General features: G+C 59.5%; 1 protein-coding gene across 3 annotated transcripts; it reads right to left on the minus strand.

The window, feature by feature from the left end:
• Positions 1-1,272: 1,272 nt before the first annotated feature.
• Positions 1,273-8,395, minus strand: SEMA3B (semaphorin 3B). 3 transcript variants are annotated; one of them, XM_065884558.1, is made up of 17 exons: positions 8,287-8,395; positions 7,449-7,606; positions 7,227-7,289; positions 6,703-6,822; positions 6,530-6,623; positions 6,207-6,326; positions 5,126-5,271; positions 4,919-5,030; positions 4,747-4,816; positions 4,523-4,667; positions 3,723-3,942; positions 3,371-3,462; positions 3,253-3,294; positions 2,858-3,015; positions 2,706-2,761; positions 2,474-2,613; positions 1,273-2,114 (listed from the first exon to the last, which is right to left on the minus strand). In XM_065884558.1, exons 1-17 carry the CDS (start codon positions 8,393-8,395, stop codon positions 1,713-1,715), a joined length of 2,247 nt encoding a protein of 748 aa, XP_065740630.1. In that variant the 3' UTR covers positions 1,273-1,712. The 3 variants fall into 3 exon arrangements, with proteins under 3 accessions (XP_065740630.1, XP_065740631.1, XP_065740629.1); XM_065884559.1 differs by having other exon boundaries at positions 1,713-2,114; positions 4,523-4,664; XM_065884557.1 differs by having other exon boundaries at positions 1,713-2,114; positions 4,747-4,831.
• Between the last annotated feature and the right edge of the window lie 3,339 nt (positions 8,396-11,734).

An 11,734-nucleotide genomic window follows, 5' to 3' on the forward strand; every position in this document is an offset into this window, starting at 1 on the left:
TCTATAACAGGACCACTCTCGCTCACCACCAAACCCGGAGAGCACTGGGAATGATCTTAGCAGGGGCAGGGCTGGCCATAGGACTGGCAGCTCCATGGGGAGGCTTCCCTTATCATGAAGCAACACTGAGAAATCTCACCAGACAGCTTGGTTATGTGATAAAACAGACAGGGCAAGCCTTAACAGGACTTAAGACCTCTCGTTACTTTGGTTAATGCAGCTCTTGATAATCATCTAGCTCTTGATTACCTTCTGACAGAACAAGGCAGAATCTGTGGGATAACTATTACTTCCTGCTGCACCTAAATCAGTGTCACAGGACAGACAGAAGTTAATAGTAAAGAAATATACACCCAAGCAGAATGGCTTCACAATTTTGGCAGGGGTGATATCGCCTCCGTCGTCTGGTCAGCAGTTAGGGAAGCCCTCCCAAAGTTAACCTGATTCCTTCCCTTTCTAGGCTCTCTTGTAGCTATTATTGTTCTTCTCCTTTTTGGTCCTTGTCTGTTTAAGCTTTTGGTTAATTTTGTGTTTTCTAGGCTTCAACAGTTTCAAGGAAGGCTCATGATGGCTCAAGGATTTCAACCCACTCCAGCCAAGGGTAACCCAGGTCCCTAAAACAGTCAGCAAGGGACTTCTATACCTATAGGGTAGGTTAGGATCTGCAGCCCCTGTCCAGCGGGAAGGCATTTCAGAAGAAGAAGACCTCCGGTCCCTTAATCCTTAAAAATAAAGGGTGTAGAATCCCTCAGGGGGGAATGAGACAGGCTGGGACCTGGGACCCTTTGCTGCAGTGCTTACACAAACATCTCCTGGAGCAACAGAATACAAGAAACTGTAAGGGAGTAAAAATAACCACACACACCTGCAACTGGGGCAAATTATGAGCAAGACGCAAAAAAAACAAAAACCCAACTGCCACTTCTGAGGTGTTGGGAGCAAAAGCAGGGGAATACTCAGGATTCCTGCCCACGACACCACCAAGAGGGTGGGCAGACCACCTAAGCCACCCCTCTGGCCTGACCCATGGATATGCCCCTACTCTCACTCCATTTAAGGAACCAGCTCGGAACCACCCTCCCCCAAACCCTTGTTCCCCCAGCAAGCAAGCAAGGGCACCTGTTGCTCGTTGGGCACCTGTTTCTTATTTTCACTCCCTTGTTCTGCAGCATGAGCCCCAATAAAGCCTTGCCCGAATTTCTCTGGCCTCTTACCAACTTCTATTGATTAAAGAGTCCAAGAACCTGGGTCAGTAACACTAAGACCAGCGGCTGTCTGATGGGGCCGTTCCAGCTTCAGCTGATAACATGTTTATTGCATTAGTACAGTCGGCCTGCCCCCCGCCACCCCCCTCCCCAGCCTGTTCACAGCTTTCTGCTTACTGCCCAAAGAGGTGGCCCTTCCCCCAGGGTGGGCATTCTGGGCACCTCCCCCACCCAGGTCGTTGCTCGGGGACCCTGCTTCTCTGCCTCCTCCTGACCAGCTGGACCCTGTGCGCAGCCTGGGCCGCCCCTATCGGGGTTGCATTCAAGGATTATTCTCTGTTAATAAATAAGCCGGCATGGCTGCCTGTTGGCCAGGGCCGGTCGGGTCGGTGTCTTCCCTCCACCAGGAACCGCTGTGTGCCGGGGCCCTAGCTGCTTCCCAGGGTCTGACCGCCCCCTCTCCCTGCTGCTGCCACCACCCCAGTCCCCAGTGTGGGGACGGCCGAGTCACCAGTGCGCTGCGCTGCGCGGCCCCCGCTCAGCACGCAGTTCTGGGGCGTGTGTCCTCCGGTTGCGGCCCTTCCTCCGCGACTCGGGAGGCGGTGGGCGCGGCGCGGGCTGCGGACGACACATTCGCAGGGAGTTCGTACCACCGCCGCCCGGCTCCACCAGCTGCAGGAAGTCCCGGTACCAGAGCTTGGGGCCCGGCGGCGCAACGGGCGCAGCATCCTCGGTCCGGGCCAGCCTTTCAGCCTGCGCAGCACTCAGCACGTGCAGCGCCAGGCGACGCATTGGCTGCGAAAAGCCCTGCTCCACGGCTGCGCACAGGTACACGCCTGAGTCCCCACGCCGCAACCAGCGAAGCAGCAGGCCCCGCATCGTGCGTTCGGCTCGCTCCTCTGCTGGCACCTGCAGGCCGAATCAGCGTGAGGCTGACGTTAGGGAACAGGGCGGGGCTCGCCTGAACGTGGGGGCGCGTCAGAGACCCCTCCAGTGGGCGGAGAAAGGGCGGGGCTTCCTTCGGACTGGGCTGGGGCGCGGGCGTCAGGAGCCTAGTTAGAGGAATGGGGCCTCACCAGGATGCGGAGTGCAGGCAAGGGGCCAAACTGGGCGTTAGGGGTCTGGTTGGGCGGAGACTCACTGGGCGGAGCTGGATCGCATCTAGATGTGCGGAGCAGGTCAAGGGCCTCATTAATCAGGGCGCGCACTTCCTGGACGTAGGAGGCGGAACAAGGGCCTGGTTGGGAAGGGAGTGGGGGGAGGCTCACCTGAGTGTAGGCCGCCTCCCCCGCGCGCTGGAAGGTCCACTCCACGCGCGCCTGCAGCGAGCGGGGCTCACACTCCAGGAAGGCGCTACCTCCCTCCACACCGAACACCTTCCGCTCCAGCAGCGCAGGATGGGATGAGTCTAGGGGCAAAGGGAATGTCAGATTCAGACAAGGCAGGGCAGGGTGGGGCAGTCTTTAAGGGTTGGGGGTTGAGAGCAGCTGGGACACTCACCCCCAGTGCACAGTGTGCTGGGGTCGCCGTTCCTTACATCCTGCCGTCGGAACCTCCTGGGGAGAGGGGACATTAGAGCCTCTGTGAGCCCTTCTTTTAGCCAGGGGCAGATAAAGACTCCCTCCAGGCAGCCCGCCCCTGATCCTACCCACCTCTTGGCACTGGGCTGGAAGCGCGTGCACGCGGCCCCATCCCAGGCGCAGTAAGGGTCACGTGCCAAACAGCATTCGGCACAGGCGCGGCCGTGGGCAGCGCAGCGGTGCAACGGGATCTGGGCCACCCCGCTCCGAGAGGCTACGTACAGTTGGTGCTAGGGGTACAAGGGGCTCCAGGCTGACCGAGGGTGGCCCCGTGCCTGCCTCCCATAGGTCAGGGATCCCTTCCCCCATTTGACAAAAGGGAACACTGAGGTCTCAGGTCCCACAGTCTAGTGAAGGCAGAGCCTGTACTCGAAACCGGGGCTTGTAATTACCAAGAGAAGAATGGGGGTGGGGGCACCTGGGAACAGGCTGGGTCCATTCCGCCCGCAAGCCTTCTGGTTACTTACCCTCTTGGAGGAGATTTGCATGCTGGTGACAGCAGCTGAGTCCTGAGAGGGAGGAGGGGTGCTGGGATCAGGGCTCCGTGGGGTGGGGGTACCCCAGGCAATGGGGGCTAGGCCTCACCTCAAACATGTGCAGCTCCTCCAGGAGCAGCCCCTCAGCATTAGGCCAGCCACCCTTGGGGACGGAGATCACCTTCAGCACGGTGCCAGCATCTGCAGGGATGAGAAAGCTGAGTGACTCCTTGTGTTCCCTGACAGCCAGGGCCAGGGGTCTCCTCACCTCTGAGGCCTCCACCCTCCGCATGGTTGGGATGGTGAAGAATGTGGGTTGGAGCAATCAGAGAAGCATCCAGAAGGAGATGGGGGCACAGCCCCCGGAAAAATATGGAGATGGGACTGAACAGGGGGAGCTTCCACTAACAGGCCAAAGAGCCTGGGCTGGGTCTTGTGGGTGGTCATGGCAGGACCCTGACCTGTGCCAATGAAGAGGACGTCGTAGTATCCGTCAACGGCTGCTACACGGTCCGCAGTGATCTGGGTGAAGGTGTACCCGGCACCCACTTGTTGGAAGAGGGGGCGCCCCCCCATGGGCAGGACCGAATTGTACATGAGGGGGTGGTTCCGGGCAAACTGGATGACATCATCAGGAAAGTCCTTGGTGGAACTGAAGGTGCCAAAGGTCTTGCTGGGGCACTGGGGGGTGGGAAGGAGGCATGACAAGGATGTGGATATGAAGGCCTGGTGGGCAGCCCTCCACAGGACACCTCCCGGAACCTGGAGCATGTGTGAGTGTGTGTGTGCGTGCGCACGCACAGGGGGCGGGTGTTGGACAGAGTCCTGCCCTGGGAATCTGAGAGAGGAGCTCCAGCTTTGCCTTTGGGGGTCTGAGGGGGAAACATGGCCTTCCCCTGAGGAGCCCTGTCTAATGAAGATGATGTTTTCCCACCCATAAAAAAAAAGAAGACACGGAGCTTCCCTGGTGGTGCAGTGGTTGAGCGTCCGCCTGCCGATGCAGGGGACACGGGTTCGGGCCCTGCTCCGGGAAAATCCCACATGCCGCAGAGCGGCTGGGCCCGTGAGCAATGGCTGCTGAGCCTGCGCGTCCGAAGCCTGTGCTCCGCAACGGGAGAGGCCACAACAGTGAGAGGCCCGCGTACCATAAAATAAATAAATAAATAAAAGAAGACACAACATTCACCAAGAAAACCCCAGGCCAAGTTCTCCACCCCTGAAGCTTTAAGTGGGTTGTGGTGGGAGTCCCTGGGCTACGCACCATGCCAGGTCGGGGGTAGGGGACACGGCCCTGGTAGGACACCCACTGGTGCACGGGCCCCTCCTTGTGTGCAAAGGGTCCCAGGAAAGCGCGGCGCACATCATTCATGCTGTACACGCACACTGCGGAGCCCTGGAAGATGCTGCTGCAGGTGAAGATGTAAGTGGAGTAAGGCGCTCAAGTGGGGCCCAGCCAGCCTTGCCCCACTACCTCCCACACCTCACCTGGTCGTGGAGAAGACAGCATAGAGCAGCGGGGTCCAGCGATCCCGCGAGGACAGCAGGAACACGTCCTCTGCAGGGAAGGGACCAAGTTGGGGGAGGGTGCACAGCCAGGCTCAGGGTCTGCGCCCCTGCGCCCCCTCCCCACACCCCATCCTCCATTATTGGCACTTACGGAGCTGGTCAAAGTTCGTATCGCCCTCAGCACCGGGCACTGAGCACACCAGCCGCGCCTTCAGGAACGTAGTCCACTTGTTGACCAGGCTGCGCTGGCCACCCACGTCATTCTGCGGGGTCAGTAGGAGGGGATGAGGGCGAGGCCCCAACAGACAGGCAAAGGGGCGGTGGCAGGATCACCGAATGTGGCCCAGGGACTCCTCACCCTGCAGATCTGGCCAACGCGGGACACAGACAGGCGTCCCAGGGCCGGCGTGGCCTCCACTGCCGACTCACGGAAGAAGAAGTAGATCTTGTCGTCGTCCGGGTTCTCACTCTCCGGGATCCAAAAGACCTTGACGAACTTGGGCTCTGACCACAGCAGGAGGCGTGGGGTCAGCAAGGTCCTGGCCCTGCCCCCTGCTAGGAGGCCCAGGCACTGCCTCCCCTTTCTTTCGTGCCGGCAGAAGCCCTCAGGGCAGCAGCTGACCACCCAGCCTCTGGGACCAAGTTCAGATGATGCTCCCCGAGGACACAATCGAAAGAAAGAGGGCCTGCGAGTCAAGCAGAAGCCACGAGAGGGCAGCAGAGATCATGGCTATCTGGGCCCACAGGCAGGCAGACCCTGGCCAGTGGTGGGCCTCTCGCCTCTCCCCTGGCAGTTCTCTATGCCAGTGGGCCAAGAAAAGAGGGATATGGGGTACCTGGTTTTACCTTCACTCATGAATCTTCCTCTCTAGCAGGAAGTAGATGCCCCCACTCCTGCTTCAAATACTCTGCTGGGTCTCATCACTCTTAGAATAATCTACCCTGGCCCTACCCTGTGCTGACAGTCCAGACCCCTTATCATTGCTCCCTTCATGAGTCTGTTCCTTGGCTTGTTCCTGCCCCCAGGGTCTTTGCACTAATTATTCCCTCTGCTTGGAATGCTCTTATGCTCTTCCCGCAATCCTGCTGTGTTTTGGGCATTAGCGCATACCTTTTCTCAGCAGGGTAGCTTCCTTTCCCCAACCCTCCCACCACCACCACCGCTGCCTAGTCTCCTTTTCCCTTCCTCTCCATTCTCTCATTATATCTCCTGGCCATTGGAACTGATCTTATTGTGTATTAGATCTGAGGTCTGTGAACTCAAAGAGGGCACGGGCCATACCTATCTTGTCCACCCTGTGACCCAGTGCCTAGTGCAGGGCTTGACCCAGGGTAGCTACCTGGTGAGCACTCACTGCTCACTCCCTTTATGGGCCTTACTCAGCACCTGCTCTGTTGGAGATGAGGTCCCCCTCCCAACAGTCCCAACAGTCTTTCACCGTTGAGCCAGCGGGAATCGTGTGGTTCCGTTCGGAGACTTGGACGATGACCCAAGCTGCGGAAGATGGTAAAGTCCCGGCCCATGAGGTCTGCGGCTACTCCCGAGTACAACTCTTCCCCTGTAGACACGGCAAGGCTGCTTAGTGAAACCAAAGGCTCTTGTGGTGGGTTGGGGGCACTATGGAGCTCTGGGGGCTCTTGGGGAGTCAGTGAGGCTATGGGGGATCCCTAGGGCTCTAGGGAGGGTCTTGGGACTTTGTGAGATGCTAGAGTCTCTGAGGGGTTCCAGGAGCTCTCTTGGGGCCCCAGCCTTTGGACTCACCCACCAGCACGGAGGCAGCCCGATGCCTGGGGTCATAAGGACTCTTGCCCTTGCCATCCTCTAGCCTTCGAAGGTCCAGCCGGAGCATGGGCTCCTGGGAGGCAGGGGGGAGTTGTTACTGTAGGCCCTTTCTTACCCTCCCAACCTCCCTCCCTGACCAGACCTAGCCTTACCTCCAGCCGCTGGCCCACCTCCACAAATGCACAAGTTGGGTGGAAGGCCCCTGTGCCACAGGCCAGCAAGTGGGTGCGGTTGTAGGCATGCAGCAACTTCACGAAGTTCATGCACTCAGTCTAGCGCGCACGTGGGCAGGGGCAGGAACAATGAGGCCTCCCCCAGGGAGGTGGCCTTAAGGGCTCCCAGCTCACCAGTGGCACTCCCACCCCTTCTTTTCTGCATTAGCCCAGGCAAGTACTAACATGGGCTCTAGGGGCTCAGGTGCCCTTGGTGACCAGCCCGGCTCACCTCTCACCAGAATGGGTTCATTGGGAAGTGTGCCTGCATTGCCCCCCATGACGCAGAGGCCTCCAAGAAGAATCACATAGCCCCCACCCTGACTCACTACCTCTGGACTTCAGCCACCTCAACCCTCCTGCCCCCATCATAGCCAGAACAGGCAGGCTTCTGTTTTAGCACTGCCCATCTCTAGAGTGAGGGGCTGACCCTCCCCACTCCCACCCAGGCAGCCAACACTCACGCCAATGTCCTTCCCTGCCCAGTTGCACTCCTCTCGCCATTCCACAGGGGCCGGCCAGGCCAGCTATGGGGAGGGTGGGGGAGGGAGAACACAGGTCAGGGACTCAGGATGTTCTCTATGCTGAGGGTGTCGTCCACTCAGGGGGCCCATCCTCCAGGAAGCCTGGAGTGGGGTCCCGGGGCTCTTTCCCGGGGCGGTGCTGAGGCTGGGGGTCCCTGGCACCTTCTTGGCCCGCTTGTTAATGTTGTCCAGGCTGAGGGAGGCCACATGGTTCTCAGCGCCCACAAACAGGCGCCCACGCTCCTCATCCAGCAGCAAAGCTTCGTAGCAGCAGGTCCTCTCCAGCCTGAAGGTCCGGAGACCGTGCTGGGCCTGGAGCTCTGTGGGGTGGGGACACCACTGAGGATTCGCCAGTCATGCTAGAAGCTTCTTCCAGGCCAAGGTTGTACATGTGACCTGGCCCACACACATGTGAATTTACACGCGTGTGAGTTTACACTCAGGGGGACAGGCCCACCCAGGGTCAGAGCTTCCAGGGTGGGCAGAGCAGCCCACCCTTGCCCCCATGGGGGAAGCAGGTGGAGCTTCTAGGGCAACCTCAGACAAGTAGTGTCTCCAGGCGAGTGCGCGGGGAGGCAAGGGTTCTGGGGTAGGCCTGCATGTCGGGACAGCCAGAACCCCAACCCCAAAGTCAGGCTGAGGGTTCTCTGCCACCAGCCTAGGTTCAGTATGATACCACTACCTAGTAACCACCCTGTGTAGGGGGTATGGGAAGGGGGCTCTAACAGTTCCCACACCTCAACTTCCCTGGGAGCAGGGGATGGAACAGAGGCAGGATCTGTTGCCATGCTTCCTGGGAAAGCATGAGGAGAATGTGGGCAGAGAGCTTGGGGACTGAGGCCAGGAAAGGGTTAATTGGAGATGGCCTGAGGGTGCCCCCAATCCAACCCAGCCGGTGGCACACACACAGTGCAACAGCAAACACAACACCCCCTACCCACACTGGGCCCCTTTCCTGCCCACCCTGAGGTAGGCCCTCCCGCCCGCCAGGTGCACCTACCTTGGAAGGAGAGGCGAAGGCGTGGCGTGCTGGGGGCAGCACCCCCCAGCACTGCCACCCAGAGCAGAGCCAGGCCTGGGATCATGGCGGCGGCCTCAGCCCGCCCCATCCCTGCAGCTCAGGGAGCTCAGGGTTCAGCGGGCGTGTGTGGAGGAGCCTTGAGCCACCCTGGACTCTGCCCCGGGATCTGGAAGAGAAGGAGCTGCAGCGAGAGCTAGGGAGGGAGGCTGGGGGGAGTCCCCAGGGATCAGATTACAGCCCCTAGGGAAAGAGGCTGGGGGGTCGCATTCCACTTGCAAGTCCTCCTCTCCCTTGGAGGGTGCCCTGCCTGGCCACAATCACAGACACACCCACGCTGGGCACACCATCGGGGTCAACCCCATACTGGCAGGCGCCTGCCCCACCACGTCACCCTCCCCAGTAACCCGCCCTCATGTACACACACCCACAGGCATTAATTCACAAACTCTGCATGCCTACGTCATGCCAGCCTGGGACTGGGGCTGGGGGCAGTGGGGCACACAGACAAGGTCCTCCTGCAGGAGGGGGCAGAATACCAACAAGGACTCAGATTGGTGCAGTCATTGCAGTGGTGCCAAGTGCAATGAGCAAAACAAGACAGTCATGGGTGTGACGGTAACAGGAGGGGGGTCAGGCCTCTGGAGGTAGCTGTGCACCCACGGGCCCACAGAGGAACAGAAGCACATTTGGAGCTGGAGCCAATGGTGTGGGCGTCTGTGAGTGTGAATGTGCTTCTAAGGATCCCTTTGTGTATCTGTATTCTGTAGTGAGTATGTGTGTGTGTGGTGTGTATGCAGGCATATGTGTACATATCTGTGTAAAACCATGTGGCATGTGTGTTGTATTACACATGTAGGTGTGCCATGCATGTGTGCACACACGGCATTGTATGCATGTCTACACAGTGTGTACATGTCTGGGGGGTGTACACTTTGTAAGTACATACGTGTTTGTGTTGCACATGTGTGTATGTGTTTGTGCACAAGTGTATGAGTCTCTCTGGACATGCAGGTGAGCAAATATTATAATCACAGCGTCAATCACTGCCTTCAACTCTGAGACACTCCAGAAACCCACTTCTCAGAGGGATAAGTGCAACTGGGAGACGCAGGGCTGGGCAGACGCCTCAGTTTCTGATTTGGGAGCTGCTCCCACTTGGATCCAGCAGCCCCAGCTTTTTGCTTGACCTCTCTCTCCCCACCCCAGAGGGTGGGAGGGGCTGGTCACACACAGAAATTCTGTGAGCTCAGACTTCAGACCCAAGAGGAATCAAGTGGGGAGAGCCAAGGGCCTAAAGCAGATTCTCACCCCCAGCTCGGGTGAGCTGCCCTTCCCTCTCCAGCCTCCAGAGTCTCCCTGAGCCTCTCCATCCCGTCTTCGCCCTCAGGGTTTCCCCATCTTTGAGACCCTCCACTTCTCTGAGCCAGAGCCCTTCCCTGGACCTCTCAGATGGGGTCAGGCTCTGGCTGCAATGCCCACCCTCCTTCCCAGAAGTTGGCTGGGCAGGTGCCGGGCACAGTAGCCCTGGCGTGGGGCTAGGTCCTGGGGTGCATTCAAGCAAGGGGCACAGCTGCCGGGGCACGTTCCTGACTGCTCTCCCCAAACCCCCGCCTAGCTCTGCCGCTTCCAGACCCCTCCCACCCTAGGACTCCCACCTCCCTCCTTCCTTCCACTGACACTTGCCGCTGCCTCTTCTGGGCCCGAGAGGCCTGCGACGTCACAAAACACCAGGTTGCCTTCCCACACTCCACCGAGAGCTCCGGCATCAGCGGCTCCTCACCCTGGCCCCTTCTCACCCTGCAGAAGGGGAGAAGCCGAGGGGCCCTAGGGCACCCTCTGACGGCTCCTTTAAGGAGAAGCCCCCGCCCCCACCAAGCCAGCCGCGCCCCGCCGTCAAGTTTACGGGGCGGATCGGGTGACTGGGCAGGCAGCCGGACCGGCTGGAGTTGGTGTCCAGAGCGGAGCGGGCACAAGGGAGGGGCGTGTAGGGCCGACCCCTCCCCCCCGTAGGGCTTCAGAGCAACAGGATGCCCCACGCAGCGGTCCTGGAACTGAGGCCGGCAGTCAAGGCAAATAAGGAAGAGGCAATAGAGACCCCCTAGCCCCAGGCAGCTCTGGCAGAGGGATTGGTCAGATGGGGCACCCCCAGGGACTCGTTTCTTCACTTGTCCCTCCATAGCTGGGAGCTGGAGGTGGGTAATGAGGGGCTCAGCTGCCACCTCAGTCCCCAGGAGCCAGCTGGGAAGGGCCGGTCAGGGTCAGAGGTTGGAGCGGGGGTTCTCAAGTGGAGGTTTGATGGGCCCCCAAGACCCTGCCCCAGTCCTTCCTTAGGGCTTGGGCCACTTAGTACTTCTGCCACCTGGCTGGCAGTGGCTTTGATGACAGCCAGTCTGGGGCGGGAGAAGAGGGCCAGAGGGGCAGGCAGGGCAGGGAGGCAGGCGGCAAGTCTCACTTCTGCACTGCAGGGTGTGGGACCATCCAGAGCCCCGTCATGACTGGTGGTCCCATGTCTCTGCTGGGAGGTGAGGGGCATTCTATGCCATCTCCATGACTTCAGTCTTTCTTCCAAGGTTGAAGGTGGGAGGAACTGCCCCACCAAACACAGAGTGAGGTACCCAAGGGGGCTTCAAGGATAGGATGGGGCTCCTACACCTCAGCGCCTCAGTTGGGAAGGGTCTGGGGTCTTGGCCTAAAGGTGAGTCTGGTGGACACACCCTGTTCGTACTGCCAGGGCTACTTCCTTGGAAGGGTTGAATGTTGACAATGGTCAAGGGGGGCCCTCAGGTCCACCTGGGTGAACACACCAGGGCTTGAGGGTGGGCTTCCACCCCTCAATCCCCCCAAAATGCATCCTGCTGCATCCTCCCCGAGGCTATCAGCAGCTCCTCAGGGGTCTGTGAGGGAGGCCATGTGGGCACTTCAAGTGTGCGTGGTTCTGCTGCCCATCTCCTGCCGAGTCCCTGGAGCAGAAGTGTCTGTGTCCATCCAGGGTGGGGCCATGCCCCTCTTTGCTGAACCTCAGGCCTGGTGTTTCTGGCCCAGCCTGGCTGGCTGGTGGGCAGGTGAAGGGTGGGGGTTAGTGGGAGGACCAGGGGCCTTCAGGAGGGGGAGTGGGGGTGACATAACCCTGCCTGAGCTCCTGGGCTTCCAGGATGTGGCCTCTCCCTCCTCCCAGGCTCTTTTGCCTTGGACCTGGGCAGCGTCCCCTGGCCTCATGCAAGCAAACAAAATTCTTTGGCTGTTTACAATTTTCCACCCAAGCAGCCAAGATCAGCAAGTGCCTTTGAGGTCCCTACCCAACTGCACGGTACCCCCTACTTGCCCCCACTGCTTTTAGTTCTTCAGGCCCAGGTCCCAGCCTCTGTTTCATCCCCACCCCCAATCCAGTGTCCATACTGGAAAATGGGACCAGGACCCCCCACCATCT

This window comes from Phocoena phocoena, chromosome 10, assembly GCF_963924675.1.
Source record: "Phocoena phocoena chromosome 10, mPhoPho1.1, whole genome shotgun sequence".
Classification (NCBI taxonomy): Eukaryota; Metazoa; Chordata; class Mammalia; order Artiodactyla; family Phocoenidae; genus Phocoena; species Phocoena phocoena.

Coding starts and splice junctions, on each gene's coding strand:
- SEMA3B (XM_065884557.1), bottom strand. CDS start 8,395: ATGGGGCGGGCTGAGGCCGCCGCCATGATCCCAGGCCTGGCTCTGCTC. Junction 7,607..8,286: donor CCTTCGCCTCTCCTTCCAAG/GTAGGTGCACCT, acceptor CCCACCCCACAG/AGCTCCAGGCCCAGCACGGT. Junction 3,943..4,522: donor CCTACCCCCGACCTGGCATG/GTGCGTAGCCCA, acceptor CCCACCCCCCAG/TGCCCCAGCAAGACCTTTGG.